General features: G+C 41.1%; 1 protein-coding gene across 2 annotated transcripts in view; it reads left to right on the top strand.

The window, feature by feature from the left end:
• Nucleotides 1–23509, top strand: part of PARP6 (poly(ADP-ribose) polymerase family member 6) — a 100704-nt gene that overhangs the window by 54237 nt on the left and 22958 nt on the right. Inside the window, exons 14-20 of one of the 2 annotated variants that reach the window (XM_088446359.1) lie at nt 14952–15017; nt 15094–15161; nt 15864–15912; nt 16742–16851; nt 19570–19642; nt 20784–20853; nt 21135–21214. In XM_088446359.1, the coding sequence (XP_088302485.1) occupies nt 14952–15017; nt 15094–15161; nt 15864–15912; nt 16742–16851; nt 19570–19642; nt 20784–20853; nt 21135–21214 (516 nt within the window). Of the gene's footprint in view, nt 1–14951; nt 15018–15093; nt 15162–15863; nt 15913–16738; nt 16852–19569; nt 19643–20783; nt 20854–21134; nt 21215–23509 lie in introns of both variants that reach the window. The other variant, XM_088446351.1, reaches the window with a different exon arrangement.

The raw sequence follows: 23509 nt of genomic DNA, 5'->3' as shown, positions 1-23509 counted from the left end.
TGGTTGGACAGATAATCTTTAGATGTGTGGCCAGCTTTAGAGTCTGCATGTGTTAAATATATGTAGCTAGATATTAAAAGGGAAAGTCACATGTTTCAACCCACATCTCCAACTGTGAAAGCGGAATTTGCAATTTATTGTTATTTTATTTTGTGCCGCCTTCTACTGGAATAATAAGCATTTATTTAAATTAGCCCTAATTCTAATCTTGGAGCTGTAGATTTCAGCTAGTACCTCAATTCAATTTGAAAAGACAGCAGTTTGAGCTCTCACACTCTCCACACCAGAGCTTGGCATTCAGCTGTTAGTTTGTACACTCTCTGTAGAAGAACAGAGGTGGATGCCTACCCTAATCTCTTGCCTGCTAGTAAAGTGCATAGCAGACTGCCCGTATCTGCAAATTCCCACCAGCAAAATTGCACCTTTGACCTAACCCGGAGACTCTGGTTTCTCGGTTCAAGTAGGTTTAGGACACAGGCTTCTGACAGTAATAGAACCTCATGTTACCATTACAGTAATAGGGATTTTGCACATGAGGTACTGATCACATAAAGTGGCATATAGAACTCACCATCTTCATACGAAAGGTACATTTAAAACTGGACTGTTATTATTTGCACAACCTTTTAGATTGTTGTGCCAAATCCTCTAATAAGGCTTTCCACCCAGAGCGCAATATAGCACAATGAGCCAATCCTAATTAAACTTTACTGCCCTCCTGTGGCTGTCATATAAACTTTTTCTTATTTCTTTGAGAGAACCGTTAAAAAACCATCTGCCTCACTGCTTCCCTGGAAAAGAATTAGAGCACCTTTCTTGATGCAGCAATCCTATATCCAATTCTCCCACCCACATGGAGCTATGTTTCTCAAACAAGTATCGAGAATTCTATTATAGCTCACTATGCCAAAAAACACTTCTAAGAGCAAGGGAGTAAATTTACAAAAAGTCGATTTTGGTTCCATTTAAAATCGACCAAAATAATATCCCCACAAAATCGACCACAGTATTTTTATTCAAAATAGATCATTTACTAACAGTCGATTTTCTGTTCCATTCTGATTTTGGTGGTGCATTGGTTTCTCTTTAAAGTTCTATTTGAAGTTCTAAATGTGTTCTAATCACCAAAATCAAAATTATACAAAAGCATTCCTGTTGGCCAAAACATGTCGCATGCACTGTATTACCCACAAACACCTTCATCCTAGTGCTAATTTGCATATCCAGCACATGCTTCTCGCCCATTTTTTTTTCATCATATTGAGTTTTCAGACAATACTACATGATTTAAAATCAAATAGAACTATTTCTGATAGTTCCATTGATAATGGCGATTTTGGATTGATTTTCAAATCAAATTTTAGTAAATAAGCTTTTTGTACTGATGGCTACGCGGAAGTACCAATGGTCTATTTGAAGTTCTGTTTGTGTGTGAAGTCGAATTTCTGGGGATTTTGAGTCGGTTTTGCCTTTAGTAAATACCTGATTGTCAAAATCACCACAAAATAGATTGGAACTGAAAATCGACCCTTAGCAAATTTACCCCCTGGTCTCCTTTGGTACGTATATGTCCTTAGTAAAACAGTCTTTAGCTGCCTGAATTGGATTGAACACTGATACTAAGGAATTATACAGGGAGTACAGAAGCAGTATAAAATCTCACTTTTTGCAGCTGATGTATTGCTGCCTAATCTGTTTTGCAAATTTACGGTTCTTTATAAGCATATAAGACTTTCCGTCCCACCCCTCTATGCCCAAGCCTGCAATTCCTGGAACTTTATTTTTATTACTTATGGTGATCTGTATCAATTCAATGTTTAGGTATTATTATTATTATTATTATTATTATCCTTTATATGGCGCCACAAGGGTTCTGCAGCGCCTCACAAAGTACATAAACAAATGAGCAAACAAGAAAACCGACTTACAGTACAAACCAATGCAGGACAAGGACATAGTTTATAAATAAATATTGCTGCAGTAGCTATCATACCACTCAAAAAAGCAGCAGGGCATCAGCAACCATGTGTTAGCCTTTGTGGGGAATTTGGAGTAGACAATCGTATGATTGAGGGAAGGAGAAGCACATGAGGGAAGAGAGCCCTGCTCACGACAGCTTACATTCTAAAGGGGAAAGGTAGAGAGACAGGGTTGACACAGATGGGGTAGACAGTGAGGAAAGCAGGTTAGGAGGAGAGCTGGAAGGCTTTGATAAAGCATTGTCTTGAGTGCCCTTTTGAAGATTTGTAGGGAGGTTGAGAGTTTGATAGGGAGAGGGAGAGAGTTCCAGAGGTAGGAAGCAGCACAGGAAGAATCTTGGAGGCGGGAGTAGGAGGAAGTAATCAGTTGGCAAGAGAGGCGGCATGCATTTGTTGAGTGAAGTGGGCGTGCAGGAGTGGGAAGTAAGATAAGATCAGAGATGTAAATGGGAGAGGATTGGGTGAGGGCTTTGTAAGTGAGTGTAAGAACCTTAAATTGGGTTCTAAAGGGGAAGGGGAGCCAATGTAGGGCTTCTAAGAGAGGGGAGGCTGATAGAACATTTGGAGAGGAAGATGAGCCGAGCAGCAGCATTGAGGACAAATTGGAGTGGAGAGAGGTGGGAGTCAGGGAGGCCAGATAAGAGGAGGTTACTATAGTCCAATCTCAATATGACCAGTGAGTGGATGAGGGTCTTAGTTGCCTCCAGGGTGAGAAAGGGTCTGATCCTGGAAATATTTTTGAGATGGAAGTGGCAGGACTGTGAGAGGTACTGAATGTGTGGTTTGAAGGAGAGGAGGGAGTCAAGGATAATTCCAAGACAGCCCACTTGGTGACTAGAGGAGATAGTTGTGCCATTAAAAGATAATGAAATTGTGGGAAGTGAGGTTATGCGGGTGGGTGGGAAGATGATCAGCTCAGTCTTAGACATGTTAAGTTTAAGAAAGCGCTGGGACATCCAGGAAGAGCTAGCAGAGAGGCAGTTGGAGATACGAGCAAGGAGAGAGGGGGAGAGATCAGGTAGGAAAGGTAGATCTGAGTATCATCAGCATAGAGATGATATTGGAGGCCAAAAGAGCTGATGAGTTCACCTAAAGAAGATGTATAGAGGGAGAATAGGAGAGATCCGAGAACAGAACCTTGGACACCTATCATTGGTGGAAACGGGGGGGGGGGGGGGTGAGAGGAGGCATGAGATAAGACAGCGAAGGAAAGGTCAGAGAGGTAGGAGTACAGCCAGGAGAGGGCAGTATCATGTAGACCAATGCAGTGAAGGATTTGCATGAGGAGAGGGTGGTCCACAGTGACAAAAGCAGCAGAGAGGTCAAGGAGAATGAGCAGACAGTAGTGGTCCTTGGATTTGGCAGCAAGGAGGTCATTGCTGACTTTTGTAAGGGCAGTTTCAGTGGAATGGAGAATGGAAGCCTGACTGAAATGGGTCAAGCAGTGAGTGGGAGGAAAGAAGGGTGGTAAGGCAGTTGTAGACAATATACGCTCAAGGAGCTTGAAGGCAAAAGGTAGGAGAGAGATGGGTCGGTAGTTAGAGTGTTAGGATCAAGGGTAGGTTTTTTAAGAATGAGGGAGACAAGGGTATGCTTGAATGCAGAAGGGACAGTGCCTGATAAGAGGGAGCGATTATGGAGATGGGTAAGATGGGAGCAGGCAGAAGGGGATAGTATCAAGGGGTGAGGTGGATGGGGGGAGGACCAGATGAGGGCCATGACTTCCTCTCCTGATACAAGGGAGAAAGATAGGCTTTGTGTCCAGCACTAACCTATATGTTACGTATCTTTCAGATATGTAAAATCGATGGAGCAAGAGTCTTATATGTTTAAATACCGTGTTTATTAATAAATAGCATTAATTGGAGTCACAATGCATAACCACTATATGTGTCAATATGAATAATAGCCTAGATCGTGGTTAGTGGTGGTTTTAGGTGAGGTCAGATAGCTCCTTTAGGGTGCATCTTTCCGTATAGCACGGAGTGCCTACGTCTCCTTAAAACCAGATGCTTGAGTCACCTATATAGTTGACTGTTTTGTATCAACGTAAAAGTCTTTCCTACACCTAGGTTGCAGGTTACATAAGTAGACTCCTTTAGGGTGTCTCTTTCTGTGTAGCACTTCGTGCCTAAGTCTCCATTATATCACTAATAAGTGACAACCTCACTGGTGTATGATAAGTGACGTCTCATTGGAATCCCCACTATTGCTATAGTGAGCTGCCTGAGAAAAAGGTGAACGCAGGTAAGATCCACCTTCCACTACAGTCCTGTGTTATTGTTCCTTCTTACAAGCAGTATGTTCTGTTCAGTACAGAGTCTCGGTCTGCCCTTGCCAAGGGGTGACCTACCATATGTATATCTTTAACATATGTCCCCTCACTTTGATGTTCAAGTCAGTGGTGCAAGTGGGTATTTAGTTTGCATGGTAGCAGAGGCGTCGTCCCGCACTCCTGCTCTTACCGGTTACTGTCTTCACTCTGTCCCGAAGACAGCAACCGGTAAGAGCAGGAGATGAGGTTCTTGAAATATGACTGCTTAAAGAGGAAAAGGGCAGCACTGTAGGATGAGGGCATAAATTTGAAGTCAGGAAGCAAAGTTGTGAAGGAATTTGGAAGGAGAGCCAGGGAGACGGTAAATGACAGCTACTCGCAGGTGTACTGGTTGGAAGAGGCGTATGGTATGAACCTCAAATGCAGAAAATGTAAGCTATGGTTCTAAGGGTATGAATTGGTAGGAGTGACTGGAGGAGAGAAGAACCCCAACACCACCACCAGAGCGACCCCCGGGACGGGGGGTGTGAGAGAGTGTGAGGCCCAAAGAGGAGAGAGCAGCAGGAGAAGTGGTGTCAAAGGGGGAAATCCAGGTTTCAGTAATGGCTAGGAGATTCAGGGAGTTGGAGATGAAAAGGTAATGTGTTGGGACCAGCTTATTACAGAGAGATCTGGCATTCCAGAGAGCACAGGAAAGAGGGACCGAGGTAGTGGGAGAGATGTGAATGAGATTATTAGGGTTGCTGTAGCATTGAGGTGGTATTAATTTGGAAGGCAGGGTTGAAGAGAGTGTTGGAATGGTGCGGGCACCTGAGCAAGAAAGGTAATCTGTAGAAGGGAGGGAGTTTAGTGTGATGCAGATAGGGGTGTGGTGTGGTGACAGGGAGAGGAAGATGGGTGCAGTACTTTAACTCCTGCTCTGGCTGCGGACAGCTTGTGTGCAGGTGCCGACCTCTCTCTCCAGATTCCTCTTGATCCCATGGACGTAGAGCCCTCCCCCCCCCACTGGGTTGCTGGACTTACCTTATATACACACTGTACCTTCCTCTCCTGTGCTGGTGGCGAGGCTGCCGGCCTTTGGTGCTCTCTCCCCGCTGCTTCTGAGGAGCTCCTGAGTGTCAGTGTCAGTGACCCCTTTTGGTGTTGTGGCTACGTGCGGTCTTCTGGAAGATCGTGGCTGCGGTGTCCCTCCTCTGCTGGAGAGAGTACTGTCGTCCCTTCCTTCCTCTGTGTACCTTCCTGCTCCTGGTGGGGGTCATGGCTCCTCTCCACTTTACAGCCCTGAAGTGTCTCTGCTTGGGAACATCTATCGGGATCCTGGTGACAACATATATCCTGGTAGATCCATCTAATTTACCCCTTGGTTAGAGGTGTGCCTCCCTAATGTCCTGGACCTATCCTGCATCTATTGGAGAGGTGTGGAGTAGCTGTTTTACCCCTGCACTGCCAGTGGATGTATATTTTGGCTTGACATTGGATGCTGGAATCTGGCTGTCGGTGACATCTTGGATCAGTGATTGCCTCCTCCCCCTACTAAAGTTTCTGTCTGTCTACCCCCCTCATAATCTTTAAATAACTTTTCCCCTATCTTGATCCCATCCCTCCTTCTGTGTGCACCTTAATCCTCCCTTATATCCTTTATCATCCCCTGTTATTTTCCATATCTTGATCCCACTTTTCCCTTATTTTTCTAACTATTTTAGTTTTTTTTTAGTTTTTTATTGTCCCTGGGATTGAACATTATATACCTTAAAGGACTGCGGAAACACTATTGCTGGGACTAATTTTGTAATTCCAAATATATGTTCTCTTAGTCTGTTATTTTTATATTACTCCGTCAGATAAAGATGTAATTCCTTAATGTATTCCATGGGGAAATAGCGCTACTTTTTCCATGTGTAGCCTTAACTAACTCTTTTTCTTTCTATGTAACCTGGTGAAACATTTACTGTCCATTCTTGACCCGTCTTAATGCCCCATATTGATAAAAATTAGACAAATTTAAAGACTAATTTCAACCTACTATACGTGAGGTGGCCTCCAACACCTCTAGATTTGCTGAATTGGAACAAAGAATGAATCTATTCAGTTTTCAAATTACACCTCTATTGCTATGGTCAGGTAGCTCCAAAACAAATTGGATGACTTAGAGAATAGAAATCGTAGGAATGACCTTAGATTCATTGGAATCCCGGAACAGGTTAAGTCCTCTTCCTTAAACGACTACCTTACCTCTAAGTTGGTGTTAGTTCTTGACATCCCTGAAACCGTAAAATTTCCCCAAATTGAGCGGGTCCATAGAATTGGGGCAGAAAGGGAAGATGGGAACTCCCATCCTAGACCAGTTATTACTCGATGCCTTGATTATAGAACTAAATAAATTATTTTAAGGGCCTATAAAAAAAATGGATCAACTTATTATTGATGGTGCTGGATCTTGATATTTCAAGATTTCTCAGCCGCAGTCGCCCAAAAATGTAAAGCTTTTCCAATGTGTCTAAATTCCTGGTTGACTCACATAAGCGCTTTGCATTGTTATATCCTGCTAAACTCTGTGTCATTGATAATGTGCGCACATTAATTTTTAAAGATCCGGAGGCTGCACAAAAATATTTCCAGCCTTCCTCTAGACCTTCGGCTCACCAGTCTCCCTACCGACACGTTCTCCACATCGCTGAAGGGACTCACTGACCTTTTTTCTTGTGGGCCTTCTCTGGGCCCTGCTCTTTACTCCCTGGTGATGTTTAATTGAATCGCTTGGTTAATATTTATCGTATTTATTGTTCATTTACGATTTAATTGCTATTTTAGATGTGTCTGGTCGGTCCTGGTCTCCCAACTAGGACTCAATATGTTTATTTGAAAAGGAAAAATATGAAAATCTTGAAGCTTTTTTTTTTTTTCATTATTATTATTATTATTATTATTATTATTATTATTATTATTATTATTATTATTATTATTATTATTATGTTGTTTGTGTTATTATGGAGTCTTTTCATTTTAGTTTTAAATTCTATTCTTAGAATTTTTTACTAAGATGCTGGAGTGGAAATCTGGAGCTGTGATTTTGTCCAGAGGGTTGCCCCTTACTCGCTAGGATGGGGGGTCCCTTTTTGTTTGGCTAGACTTTTTTATTTTTTTCTAAGCTCAGAATTGGGATTGGTTAATGATGAGTCATTCTCATAATCTTCCATATACCCCTCCCCAAAACTCTATTAACTTGTTGTCGTGGAATGTGGGTGGTCTCAACACCCCCATTAAACATCGCAGAATCATTGCGCACCTAACGAGGTTTACTCCTGATATTATGCTTCCAAAAGACACGTTGGAGGGCTGGAGATGACTCATCTCTTTGTGCATCTTGGCTAGGAGAGTGTATTTCATCTCCCTTTGTCACGAAGCCCAGAGGGGTGGCTGTCCTATTTGCAAAACATCTCTATTATATGATTCTAGATACAGTGTTGGACCCTTGCTTCTTGACGTTAAAATTGGTGACACTCCTTATGCTATACTTAATATTTACACTCCCAACACTCATAGATCTGTAATTCTCCAGCAAACATCTCAAATGTTGGCGCATTGTGAAAACTTATACACTGATCATAGGTGGTGAAATGAATACTGTAATAGACCCAACCCTAGACAAGCTTTTTATTCCTTCTAATCTTAACTCTCCCTCATGGTCGGCCTTTACTAATTTTATGCTGCAAATTCACACAACTGATATTTGGAGACTTTTGGAGACTCTTCCACCCAACTGACAAATCTTCCACTTTTCATTCAGGTGTTCATCATTCATGTTCCTGGATTGACTATATTTTAGTGGCAAATAGCTTAGTTCAAGAGGGTTTCATCTGCCAATATTGGTGATATTATGATATCGGACCACACTCCTATTGTATTTTCTTTTCAACTACTGTCTATGGGTCCTACTCATCGTGTTTGGAGATTCCCCTCCTATCTGTTTCACTCTGATAACTTTCGCCAATACCTTAAACACCACTGGCTTGAATATGTTCATAATAATGTTGAGTATTGGGACAACCCTACTATTTTCTTGGAAGCCTCGAAAACTGTTATGCGCAGTCACATTATCTGATATATTGCCAAGCATAATAAGATGAATAGACAACAATATAATTCTCTCCACTCAGCGATGAGTGGAGATTTTTCTGCATATGTCTCAACTCCTAATGATGAGACTTTAAGTATATACTCAAACTAAACAATTACTAGATGACTTTTTGTTAGCAAAGGCCCAATTGAAATTGGACTATACTAAAAATCGGTATTACAGTTGGGGTAGCCATACAGGATGTATTTTGGCTTCACTGACCAAGTCTTCCTATTGTACAAATCATATTGTATCCATTAACACAGACGAGGGATCTTCTTCTTTAACGAAAACTCTGGATATTTCTTCAGCTTTTCATAAATACTATTGTGATTTATATTCTGCAATCCCCTCTGATCCTACTCAATTAGACACATTGATTACGGATGCTAAACTACCTCCACTATCTCCTGATCAGATCGAATTTCTTGACATTACAGAGCAGGAAATTACTACTGTTATTTCTTTGCTTCATACGTGTAAAACACCTGGTCTGGATGGCTTTTCTGGAGAATATTTCAAAATCCTTCAACCAAATTTGATCCCTACACTGTCAGAGTTATTTCACACCATATACAATGAAGCCTTTACCACTCTTGATACCCAAACCTGATCGGAACCTAACGTTTTTGGATTCCTATCGCCCTATCACTCTCTTGAAAGTAGATTTTAAAATACTTTTCAAAATTATTGCAACCAGACTACAGTCTTTTTCTTCTTCCATTTTTTCGTTGTGCCAGTTGGTCTTTGTTAGAGGACGACATTCTGTCAAAGGTTTTCGCACAGCAATAGCATGAGTTTAGACGCTCATAAAGCCATTGATACTGTTTCTTGGCCTTTCCTTTTTCGTGTTTTATCTTCTCAAGCGTTTGGATCCGATATCATTAATCTTATAACATTTTTCTACACGTCCCCCTCTACCTCCTTATTGATAAATGGCTCTAGAAGTGACCCCATATTGATGAATAGAGATACTTGCCAGGGTTGCCCCCTATCCCCTTTATTATTTCATACTTCGTATAATTGAAACCTGGCCTGTTATGAAAGGTATTTGTATAGGTGACGTGGAAATTAGGTTACGGCATTTGGCGATGATGTTCTTATTTATCTCTCCAACCCTAAAACATCTTTAAAACCTCTTTTATATATGCTAGGGAGTCTTGGGCACATCTCAGCTTTTTTTCATTAACTTTGACAAATCCAGGGCTTTATATTTGAAGCAAGGGTTTGTACGCCCAGCCTGGGCGACACAATTACAATTGAAATGGGCAAGGGGGCAGCTTCATATTTGGCCATTATTCTCCCCAAAAATATTCATAACCTATATAGGTTTAATATTGGAAAAATTTTATCCACAATCTCTGCTGATCTAGGGGGGAATGAGTTATCTCCAGCTATCTAATTTAGGTAGAGTGATCCTCTTGCGTATTGTCTATTTCCCAAAACTTTTATATCCTCTTCAGGTACTTCCTATTCTTTTGGCTATATCAGATATCCTTTCTATTACTCGTTTGTTTCGTAATTTTATATGGAAAAACAAACGAGCAAGGATTGGTCTGGTTGTAATGCCAACCCAAACATAATGGCAGAATTAACTTTCCGGATATATTACATTATAATTATGCAGCGTTATTTCGCTGCCTTAATGATTGGTTAATGACTCCTCAAATATACACTGATAAATCCTTGGAGCAAAAATTTTTACCACAAATTTCTCATTTTTACACACGGCTGATCGATATATTCCTTCTGATGTTCTTGATAACCACCTTCTCATAACAACGAGAAAACTGGTTGTCATATCGGTCAGTGTGGGCACCCTGCAGTGTAGTGAACGACTGAACGATAACGTTATCGTTATCGTTCAGTCTTTTCACTGTCGGGTAGTGGATACCCGCCTTTAGACTAGGCAAAAAAGCAATAGTAAATCAGACAGTTTATGCAAAGTTAGAGGTAAATTGGCATTGGTACAGATATGCAATAATGATTTTGTGAAAACAGAGAGGCAGCACAAAAGGTTGCAAGTTAAGTGGTCATTTCTTTGCAATGATCAAACAAGGAGTCCAGTTTGCATGTCCTGGTTATGCAGGCAGCAGGTGTTTGTCGTGAAGAGGTAGTGAACTTACACTTGAAGCTCCATAGGTATCCATATGCAGTGTTAATTGCAGTTGCGTTTTGGATGATGAAATGTTTTCCTTCTGTTTTACTTTGGTTTAATGCCTAAATTTTAACAAAAATCTATTTTGCACTTGTGAAATCTACACTTATGACAATCTGCTAACTACAGCTACAGCCTATAGCCTAGTGAATTATATTTAAGTAGAGATGTATCCAAGTGTGCATCTTAATTAATGACAACTCCCACTGGACAGCCAATGCAGACCTAGCAATAAAATGGCTTAAACAAACATGTATCACATACCAAACATCTAGGACTTAAGATCAATCATGCCTACACTCACTCTAAAAACTGGAGGTAGGACTTATGGCAATTAATATTTATTTATTTATTAACAGTTTCTTATATAGCGCAGCATATTCCGTTGCACTTTACAATTGTAAACATTAATAGAACAAAACTGGGTAATAACAGACATATATAGGTAGGAAGGCCCTGCTCGCAGGCTTGCAATCTATAGGGAAATAGGTATTGATACACAAGGATAGGTGCTATATATTGCATTTTGGCCCAGCCAGAATGCACAGCTTCTTGATGGGTTGCATGATCCATTCACACCGGAATGTCGGCCAAATGTCATGAGGATGTGAGAGAAAGATGATGTGTGAGGTTGTGTGTGGACTGTGAAAGGGTATGTAATTAGATATGGAAACTATGAAGGTTATGTGGGTGGTTCTGGGATCTGATAAGCTTGCCTGAAGAGATGAGCTTTCAGGGATCGCTTGAAGGATTGGAGACTAGAGGAAAGTCGTCTTGTGCGTGGTAAGGCATTCCATAGAGTGGGTGCAGCCCGAAGAAAGTCCTGTAACTGTGAGTGGGAGCAAGTAATGCATGGGGATGAGAGACGCAGATTTTGTGCTGAGCGGAGAGGTCGGGTAGGGAGATATTTTGAGATGAGTGAAGAGATGTATGTTGGTGTGGTTTGGTTAATAGCCTTATGTGTAAGTATGAGTATTTTGTATTGAATACGGTAGAAAACCGGCAACCAATGGAGGGACTGACAGAGCGGGGCAGCAGACGATGAACGTTTGGCAAGGAAGATAAGCCTTGCAGCTGCATTCATAATGGATTGTAATGGCGATAGCATGTTTTTGGGAAGACCAGTAAGGAGGCTATTGCAATAGTCAATACGGGAACTAATAAGTGCATAGATTAGAGTTTTTGCAGTGTCTTGTGTGAGATATGGTCGAATTTTGGATATGTTTTTTAGATGTATGTAACATGATTTTAAGACAGATTGAATGTGGGGAACAAAGGACAGTTCAGAGTCAAGGATGACACCAAGGCAGTGAGCTTGACGGGCAGGGTGGATTGTCGAGTTAGCAACAGTGATAGAGAGATCAAGTTGGTAACTGTTATTGGCCGGTGGAAATATAATTAATTCTGTTTTAGAAATATTAAGTTTCAGGTCATGAGATGACATCCAAGATGAAATTGCAGAAAGACATTCAGTGACATGGACCAGTACAGATGGTGATAAATCTGGGGAAGATAGGTAGATTTGAGTATCATCCGCATACAGATGGTACTGAAATCCAAAAGAGCTGATTAGTTTGCCAAGAGAGGAGGTATAGATTGAGAATAACAGAGGCCCTAAGATAGAGTCTTGATGTACTCCAACTGATAGTGGTAGTGAAGAGGAGGCAGAATCAGAAAAACGAACAGTAAAAGAGCGATCAGATAGGTAGAAAGAGAACCAAGAAAGAGCCGTGTCCTTAAGACCTAGGGATTGTAGTGTTTGTATGAGAAGAGAGTGGTCAACAGTGTCAAAAGCAGCAGAGAGATCTAGAAGAATTAGGAGTGAGTAATGGCCTTTAGCCTTGGCAGTGACCAGATCATTTACTAACTTAGTCAGTGCTGTCTCTGTGGAGTGTTGAGAATGGAAGCCAGACTGAAGTGGGTCCAATAAGTTGTGTGAGTTAAGTGTGTGAGGCGGGTGTAGACAAGTCTCTCAAGTAGCTTGGAGGGGCATGGGAGCTGGGAGATAGGACGGTAATTTGAGAGAGTGTTGGGGTCAGAGTTTTGTTTTTTCCAGAATAGGAGTAATCACTGCATGCTTGAATAGTGATGGAAAGTTGCCAGTAGAGAGAGAGAGATATTACAGATTTTAGTTAGGGTTGGGATAAGCACAAGAGACAGAGCTTTACTAATTTGTGAGGGTATAGGATCTAGAGGAGAGGTAATAGAGTAGGAGGATGAGAAGAGGGAAGATACTTCATCTTCGTTTGTGAGATCAAATGAAGAGAATGTGCCAATAAAATATTATAAGGCACTTGCAAACTATAGATAACAAATTCTGTTTACCTAAATATATAATTCAAACAAAGCAGCACATCAGGAGTAATGTTCTACAGCAAATTTCAGATAACAAATTCTGTTTACCTATTGAAGACAGAGGATTCTATTTACTACAATCTGCATTGGGAATGCAGATTGTAGTGTGATATTACCGACTGAATTCGCATTGGGAATTCAGCCAGTATCACAGGGATTTACTAAAAATCCCTTGCAGGGACAGAGCTATTGATAAAGCTCTGTCACTGCGAATCCCCTCCGCAGACTTATCACCGTACTTTTGAATAAAATACAGTGACAAGTGCCTGAGCATGCGCCGACCAGCCGCTGCTAAGCCTCCGGTGAGGACATCACCGGAGCCCTGATCTCCGGTCCATGGACTCAGGTAAGTTATTTTTTTTACACTTTTTTTTTTTTTTTTTTTTTAGCAGTGATCAGCTTGTGGTTTATTTAGACCACACAGCTGATCACTGGGGCCAGCTCCGGGCTCTGCATGTTATAGCAGAGCAGGAGTCCGGTAACCGGGGGAGACCCTGGATAATGCCACCTCCAGGTGTCGTTATTATCACAGGGCTTCCCCCAGTATTTTTTTTTCACAATTTATTTTTAGTAACTACCAGACAGATCGCATTTCCCATTACAATTATGGGAAATGCGATCTGATTGCTAAAAATATGTGATAATCAGGGTTTGGAGTACAATTTTACGAGTTCTACTCCAATTGCCCTTTTGTAACTTTAGGTGATACTAAAATAATGTGAAAACAGTGTGAAAACACCCTTTTTCACTTTATTTTAGTAAAAATAATGATAATAAATACAGCCCAGAGAGAGGAGGGGTCAATTCAATCAGGTATGTCAATATTACAAGGAACTATAATAAACTGTTACATGCTGATTACACTTCCTTAATAATAACATTAAATTAGAGTTGACTTCTTGGTGCTTTCTTTATATATTATTATTTGGTAGAATTATGTTATAAATATGAACATGCATTGTCACAAGAGCTGAGCTTGCTATGAATCTCTATTTATTCTATTCCTACTACACAATTCTTCTTAGAGGTTGGTGATTCAATATGCAATTGAAACTGTCAGAATATCCCTCTACCACTTCCCCATTATTGAGATACCTACACTGCTGGGGCATGTGGCTATATGTGCACTACCCATGGTAAAGTAGACATTAAAAGATTTGACATTTTGGGTGAATTTTCCCTAAATTCTAGGTTTTGGAACAATTTTTTGTCACTGACAGTTTAAATAACCAACATCCAACTACCCCATGACCACTTGTGGTGGTGATCATTTAAACCTGTGAATTCTCTTAGCAATACCACAAATAGATTTATTTGCTGTATTTGCAACACAGCCAACTTCCAAATAGCCAAAGACTGGAATAAATCCAACACAACCTAATAGTGCAGGTGCTAAAAGAATTTGGTACATAGAACCTATGAAATATATCTCCAGCTTGCTTAATGACACTATTAAATATTCCATAAAACCTGGATATCATGGTATTCTATCAAAAATGCAACCTTATCGGGGAAACATTAAATAAATTAAATAATAAAAGTTTAAAAAAATGGATGGGTTAGTATCACCTGCACATATAGTTTATCTTGCCATTTTTCTAGATAATTACCCCTTCCAGGATACAGATAATTTCTACCTTCGCCATCCACATAAAAACCCAGCAGTTCTGTTTGCCTGGTTCCGATACTTTGGTCTCTCCTGTTCACTATCTACCTGTACCTGTTTATTATTTATTGCTCACAATATTTTTATAATTCTCACAAGCTGGCCCTAGGATCTTCATGTGTTCAGTTATTCCTTGTCTACATTGTGTATATTAGCAATTTGTTATGTACTTATGTCTTTTATGTGTGCTTGTTCCTTTGTTACTCAACCTCAGTGTTTTCCTGCTGACATAAATTAAGAGTTAAAACACAAAATACTTGTACGGGTCAGGTCCATTTGCTTATACTATTTTTGATGATCAGTGTCAAAAGTGTCATTTGTATTGATCTATGGTAGGCCCAGTTCTACAGTATAGAAATATGTACTTTGACATTGATTGTTTTATCTTATGTTCATTGCAGAAGAAGAACTATGAGCGTCTCCAGAAAGCCTTAGACAGTGTCATGTCAATCCGGGAGATGACCCAGGTATCCTGAGGGGGACATTTTATGTGGTATGGTGGGATAAGTAATGAAATGTTAACAATGAGATGGTATTTTCTAGGGGTCATATCTGGAAATCAAGAAACAGATGGACCGCCTTGACCCATTGGCCCACCCCCTTCTTCAATGGTACTGCCCATATTGCCTCTATGTCATTTTGCTGCTAACCCCCTTCTATAGCTTAACTACGTTTATGAATGGTGCAGTTCTGTATGATACTACAGCAGCAGAGATACAATATGTGGCCAGCTTTTATATACAGTACTTACTATTGATTATCTCTCCTGTTCATAGTGCTTTTACTATGCCAAGTTACTCTAAGGTTGTCCCTGAATTTACACTGATGATACAGTGCAGTATCTTACACATATATTACCTGCATCATCCATAGAGTCCTCCACACACAGTGCGATATGCACCTTGCAATGTGACTTGTGGTCCGAATGCCGACATATTGGGCGGTCCCCACACACAGAGCGATCGGGTGGCCGACCGCCCGATATGCTGGCACCCCCCTCCCCCACCCGCATAGCACTGCATGAGATCGTACATCACATCCACAGATCAAGTGAACATGCAGTAAGATCTGGAGGTGCGATGTACGACCCCACGGGAGCGCACACTGGCCGATATCATGCCCACACACGGTACAATACAGCAGCGATGTCGTACCAATCCATCGGATCGGCTGCTATATCGCACCATGCATGGGGCCTTAACTGTATTCAGTTAGCAATGTAACTATGATATGTGTATCACTTCTACAATACAATAGTAAATACCTTTACATTTATCTATACTGCCTCTATACCTTAATGCTTCTCATTGCAGGATCATTTCCAGTAACAGATCCCACATAGTAAAATTGCCCTTGAGCAGGGTAAGTACTTTAGAACAGTAATCCAAAACCTATATGAATTGGATATGTTATGGTGTGCTATAATCTAGATAATGGCATTGGGAGTAAGGTAGCAGTCATGGTTACAGTGAGATATATGGTCATATACTCCTATCACGATTCAAGAATCAACAGTACAATACAGTCTTATGGGAGTGTATGCCAGACATTTTTTGCTCAGGGTTTATGTGAAATTGTGAAGTCCTAGCAATTACACACTGTAATAGGTAGCAGCTGTATGCAGTTTAGCAGGAGGATATACAGCAGTTTCTGATGAAGGGCAGGGGAATACTTTTACTACAATACAATATAAAGACAAGATACATTTGAGTAGAATATGATTAAAAAAAAGTTATTACAACTCAAGAGAATACATTGTACAGGGTCATATAGAGTTATTAAATGTTTAATATTGAGACCAATTCAAACTGGTCTTTTCTCAAAGTAATTCTGACTGTTTACTATGATATACAGTGTTTTACAGGATTAATATGCTGCATGGATTTCCCTCTCTCTCTCTTTCTCCCTCCCCCCCTCTCTCTCTCCTTTTTTTCATACCATGGCACAACACAATTACACTATATTTTCCTGTCTTTCTCTGGTTGGATGTCCTACGTGTTCTTTGTCTGTTTCCCCATTGTCTATCATTGAACTGATGGTGTTATCTGTATGTTCACTGTTTGACCTTCTTCCTGTACTCTTCATGCTCCTCCATTGCCATTCTTTCTGTATACACCACTCCATATAAACTCATCCTTCTTATCTCCTTCCACTCACATCCACTCTCTCTGCCCAAATCCTGTGGTAGCAGCTGAAGTTCATGCACACCTCTCATCAGTTTTTGCTGCTCAGTAGCCCCCCAGCCAAGGAGGCCCGGTTTCGAACTGCCAAGAAACTCTACGGAAGCACATTTGCCTTTCAGTGAGAGACAGGCGGGGAAGGGTGGTAATAACAGCTTTAGGGGTTTGGCTGGATGTGGTTGAGGAACTGGTTAATGTTGGGAGTCTGAAGAATGGTATGTAAAGAGTATACATGGAGATAAGGCGAGCACTACAGGTAAATGTAAAAGAGTAATTCATGAGTGGTATAAAATCTGCAGAAGGAAGAGGGCATGTTGATTGAGAATATTTACATATGACTAAGTAAAAGATCATTAGTGGCTATGTAGAAGATGAGAAAAGCAACTCAGTACAGCATGCGAGCTAAATTATTTAGTAGAATACATAGAAACTTATAAAGTTTGACAACAGACTGTAAGATAACAGATAAAGGTATTTGGTCAAGGGGATAAGCATGGGACATGTTCATTTGGGGATAAATGGCTAATGCTGTGTTACAGCCACAATTGCATGCCTAACATGCTTTCACTACAAACCGCAAATGCGCTCCTAGACAAAATCGCAAGATGCGTGCAGGTCAGCTCCCGTAGCATACTGTATGTGCCCACTGTACATCAAGCATACTGTACAAAGGATATACATACACCTAGAGCTTAAAAGATTTGTAATATGCATTCACTATTAGGTGTGAATAAAATGAGTAAATCCTATGGAATATCACAGGTACAACTCTCCTTTGTCATCAGCCACAAGCAGTAATAGTGTTAGGGATGGACATCAGAAACTGATGGCTAGCAACTATCGATGTTCCTGATCCAATGGAAATACTTTTTTATCAAATGGCAGGATTGCGATGGATGCCAGCTATCAGATGCTTCTTTACTATATCCATCCAATGTCTGACTGCTTAAATTCTGCTGTGGACACCTGGAAGTAGTGTCCGCAGCACAGCTCAAGTACACATGTGCCAAGCTGTGGCTGCTTCTGCGCAAGTCAAAGCACACAGAAACCCGTATAACCATTGATGGTTATATCCTTGAACAGGTTTGAAGCAATGGCAAATAGCCATCTGATTGCGTGGCTTGACGTTGTAAGCCCAGCAGCCATTCAATGCCTTGCTTCCAATATCCATCCCTAGTGTGTGTCAGTTTCATGCATAACTGCATAAGCTTGCTCCCAGTTTTTTGGGCATGTGTAAAGCCAATATATATATTTTATGTTACCCAAACTGGCATCAATTCAAAGTTTTATTAGAGGATCTACAGCTTAGGAGCAAGGAAAAGATTATAGCAGGGTGGGAAGAATAGGAATAATTATGCAGAGGGGTTGGGAAGAAAATAATAAGTGCTGGAAAATGTAAAGTTTTTAATGAGATTATTCACCCGAGTTTGCAGTGTTTTTTCTCTGCCAAACTCTCCCATACAAGCAGCCTGCACATATCAGTGAGATATGTGAAGGCTGTTTGTGTGTTGTAACTATAGAAAAAGGTTAATATTTTAAATAAAATGATGTAGGGTCCCCCCAAAAAAGCTTAACCAGCCCCGTACTGAGATTACCTGCTTGGGCTGACCGGCTTTGGGTGATAATGCTTTGGCCAGGGAGACCCGGTGATAGGGTCCCCTGGCTGTGGCATTACACCCCAGCTGGATCTGAGTCCGGTGCTGGTTTTAAAAATAGGGGGACCCCTATGCAGTTTCCCCCCCCCCTCCTATTTTTGCCTAGTGCTGGTTCCTAAAATACTGGGTAACCCTACTCATTGTTTTCCCCGTATTTTTAGGAACCAGGACTGGCTGTGCAGCCCGGGGCTGGTTATGCTTTTTTTGGGGTGGGAACCTACATCATTTTTTTATATATATTAACCCTTTAGATAGTGTTTCCATGAAGAAACAGACAAATCACACTGATCTGTATATGTTTCTGCCAAACTCGTAGATCAGGAGGTGGTCTATGTGAGTTTGGTACAATTACACCCGAGATTGTAATCACGTTTATTAGTAAATTCCCGAGTTGTATCTTTTTCACGAAAAGTAGTTCCGAGTTTGCAATCTCACCCGAATTTTTCAGTGAAAAGAGAGAAATCTCACCCGAGTTTGTCTTTAGTAAATTTGCAATTTGAAAAACATGCCTAAACTCACCCGAGATTGCAATCTCGACCAAACTCGAATCTTAGTAAAGTTACCCCACAGTATCCAAAGTGTCTTGGAAATGTTCTGGGCGTTCCTGGGTGGTGACACGGAGGTGGCTATTCAGATGCACAAAGATATTCTGCCTTATGGGCGTGTTATGGGAGTGTCACTGAACAGGTTGCGAACTCAGATGCTTAACGTCTCACATTGGAGGCCATACTCTGACAGAGATTCTGCCCTTAGCATGGGACTGGTGCAAGTTTCCAAGGTGCGACCGATGGTCTCCTCTAAAGACACTCAAAGTTGGCGTCTCAGTATTTGCACATGCAGATGCACGGATGTACACCATGGAAGGGCTTGTAGCAGTATTAGCATAAAGTCGCACACACACTGACGCTGCAGAGTCTGACTCAGAATCAGCCCCCTAATATTTAGCTTAACCACACTTTGCTCATTGCCACAGGCTGACCCTGGGGCCGGTATAGCCGTCAGCTTATTGGATTACATTACTGCATGGGAGTGAAAGATGTGAGTAGATAGATATAATAAATTGGATGAGAATGAGACATAAGTGGATGCTAGTTTGGGGGGAGAAGGTGTATTAGAAGCAAAGTAAAATTATGTGTAGTGTCCCCCTGTGGGTAGATAACGGCAGCTCTGTTTTCTCCAATCAGCGGCTCTCATATTGAGAACTGGCATTCTATTTTGCGGAATGGGCTGGTAAACGCATCCTACACCAAACTGCAGGTAAGTGTATGAAGGTAAATTAAAAATACAATTCATTTTAGTTAGGAGTAAATGAAGCTTGTCTGCACCTGGGCAAATCATGTTGTGAATCAAGCAGCGAAAACTGTACGTTTCCTACATGCAGGGAAAATGCTGCCTGATTTTGTATCTGACACACGCACCTTTATTTCTACTCTTATCAGCTTTTATATGTAGCACCCATATCATAGGCACCTTCTTTTCTTTCCTCTGGTAATCAGAGTTGAGCCGGGACGCACCCTCTCACCTCTAATTCCATCCGCACATTATAAATTATCCCCACCCGGCGGTGCAACATGGTTTTGCCAAGGCAGAAACTTGTTCTTTCTAGTTGGATTCACTCATAAACCCACTTTAGGCCCTTAATCCCCAAACAGACATGGCTACATTTATTTGTACTATAATTGGTAAAGCTGACAGAAATGTAATTTCTACCCATGTTATGCTGGGTACACACTGGACAATATATCATTCGTCATTCACAGATATATTGTGTCGGGCATGCAGTATGGCAGATGCGCTATATCTTTCAGATATATTGTGCACATCTACCTGTGTACACGGACGACCGACCGACCCATAAGCAGGGCGCAGGAACCGCTGACAGTGATGTTACTACCAGTTCCTATGGCCAGACACATTGGTCAGTCGGTAAGTGTTTATGCACACCTGCATACACACCAAATCAGTCTTTCAGCTGGCAGGTCGCGCTGATGGCTGATCCGTCGGCCAAGTGTGTACCCGGCATTACAATTGTGTACGCTGAACTCTATTTTGGGATAACTGGATAAATGCACTGTGGCCACTCTTGTTTTAATTGGTTGTTAATTACAGTATATATGTAGCTCCTTTCAACAGCATGCTTTTTTCATTACTTTCCCAGCCCTACATAAACACATGTGGATTGTGTTGTATTATACAGGCATCTGTAGGCAACCCCTACATTTTTTTAAATTCAGATTTATTCAGATTGGCACCATTGTAAAATGTTAATAATACAACTCATTTACTTTAATTTAGTAATATGAGGGCCTATCATTGAATCAGTTAGTGAGTAGAACGTGCCCTATATGCAGACCTGTAAGTTATCTTTCTTTTATTCTGTGGTGATATATCTCTGCAGTTACACGGAGCAGCATATGGGAAAGGTATCTACCTAAGTCCCATCTCCAGTATATCCTTTGGATACTCAGGTAAGTATTACTGCAAAGAGATATCAGGTATGTACCAGCTAACAGTGTAAAGATATTGGAGATCATTTCCTAGATCCAATGAAAACATATCAAATAAACATCTATCTAAGATTTTGTGCATAAACATTTAAACTCTATTTAGATTTTAGCTAGGCTGTTTAGAAAGTGTGGGACTCAGCTGGACAACAGAAGTAGGATTTGATGTATACCTGAAATAGTCCCTATGTAGGCATTTGTGGTACTGTGTTTCTATGAGTTGTCATGTTTCTTATCTCATATAGGTATGGGAAAGGGGCAACATCGGATGCCATCAAAGGATGAGCTGGTGCAGAGATATAACCGGATGAACACCATCCCTCAGGTGAGTATATTATAAGTATAATATTGTCTTAAATAGACCATGGAGTTCTCAAATGAACTGTACCTAATGTTTTAAAGGGTCATTTGAAAACGTGGAATGCACAGAACAAATGCTTTACATGCCTATGTTGTGTAAATGTTATTTCTTTTTACAGATATAGTCATGGATTTTCAGACTAATGGCCTGATTCAGAGTTGGGAATAGAGTAAGATATAGCAAGTAATTGTGCACCTGGACAAACCATGTTGCAATGCAAGAGGTGCAAATACATACATTGTTTTGCATGCAGGGTAATTACTGGCTGCTTTTGCATGTAGCCCACAAATGTTGGACAGCTTTATTTTTACACTGCAATTTAGATTTCAGTTTGAACACCCCCTCTCATATCTAACGCTCTCTGCATCTGCCCCACCTGCAGTGCAACATGCTTTTACCAAGATGCAGCTGCTTGCTATTTCATACTCTATTCCCAAATCAGGCCCTAAAATAGCAGAATCTGCAGTGTTAAATGGACAATTGGGGGGTATGTGGTGGCCCTTGCTAACTGCAGATCAGGTAGATTAGTGTGTGTTATGTTGCACATAAGTGGAAAAAGGATATATCAATTAGTTGGATTTTATAAATGACATAGGGGCCTATTCATCATACCTAAACTTTCTCTGGAGGTAATTAGGTTTAGAACTCGCATGGAGTTCTACCTAATTACCGGAGGAATTCATCATTCCTCCTCCCCATAACTATCTATTTAGAAAAGCTGTCATTTTTGCGATGACAGCTTTTCATGAAATAGATAGTTATCACTCTCAGGGGCGTATCTAGGGGTCTGAACGCCCCTGGCAAGCTAAAGTACAGCGCCCCCCCTCTTGCATTTTCCCCTACCACACAGTAGGGCGGGGGCGGTTTAAGAATGAACCCTGACTCCTCCCATCTCTACTTATGACTCCTCCTACTTCCAATCGTGACACCTCCCATTGGATTGTTATATGTATAGTTTATGTTTGATTAATTTTTTGTCCCAACGCAACTCTTCTCTTATATGTATAGTTAATTATTTTTTGTTGTTGCCCTCACCCCTTCTCTTATTTATAATTAATGTTCCCCTATTACCCTACACGTTCACTTGCTGTATATGTATGTGTTTGTGTGTGTGTGTGTTTCGTTTAATACTGCTTTGTCCCCCCTTCTCCCTTTTACTTAAATTATACATATTCTCAAAGAATTTTTGGCCCCTCACTTGTATACTTTTCTTGTGTGTCCCCTCCCCTCCACCACACATACATACATATATATATATATATATATATATATACACACGCACATTAATATATATATATATATATTGATATTTACTTCCTTCTTTCTATCCTCTCTTCTGTCTTTTTCTGTAGCTGAAGGCGGGGCTTGGTTCTGTACAGACAGTGCAGCCAGGGGCAAGCGCAGGATATTGAGGGGGGGGGGGGCGGGGGATTGAGGGTGTACCATAATTATATATATACATATATATATATATATATATATATATAGACACAGACAGCATACATACACACATAACATACACAGATCATGCTTACAAACACACACAGCATACATACATGCATACACACATAACATACACACATGACATACTTACAAACACACGCAGCATACATACGCACATAACATACTTACAAACACACACACACAGCATACATACATACACACATAACATACACACATGACATACAAACACAGCATACATACATACACACATAACCAGTGGCGTAACTAGGGCAGGGCGAGCGGGGTGCGTGCCCTGGTCCGTCCGGCTCCTGCAGTGGGTAATGGGACTGACGTCATGACGTCTGTCCCATAATGCTGAGCGCGCCAGCCCGGGCGGGAGCGGCGTCGCGAGCAGGACCAGGACCAGGAGTAGAGGTTCAGGTAAGTATATTTTTATATATATATATATATATATATATTGTGACACAGTCAGATTAGGAGGTCCCTCTCCTGGGTAGGGGACTCCTTCCTTACACACACACACAGCAGCAGGGAAGCAGCACACCAGTCTGAATGCGAGTACAAGCTGGTCGGCGCCAGTCTTTATTGTACAATGTCAGAAATAACACAAAGAAAACATAAACATAAATCCTAGCCCTGTCGGGGCTCTAACTTCACAAGTGGTTCCCTCACTACCAGAACCTGGCAGGGCCTAATGCCCTCACTAGCAACAAAGGCACAGCACAACACTCACAGTTAGGTCTTCAAGTGTCTCTGAGCAAACTCCCTGTCTGCTCTCCCAGGTGAGACGCTCAG

Source organism: Taudactylus pleione, unplaced genomic scaffold (assembly GCF_031769625.1).
Source record: "Taudactylus pleione unplaced genomic scaffold, aTauple2 ptg000019l, whole genome shotgun sequence".
Lineage (NCBI taxonomy): Eukaryota > Metazoa > Chordata > Amphibia > Anura > Myobatrachidae > Taudactylus > Taudactylus pleione.
Note: the sequence above shows the minus strand (reverse complement) of the source record. Positions and strands in the feature narration are given on the sequence as shown.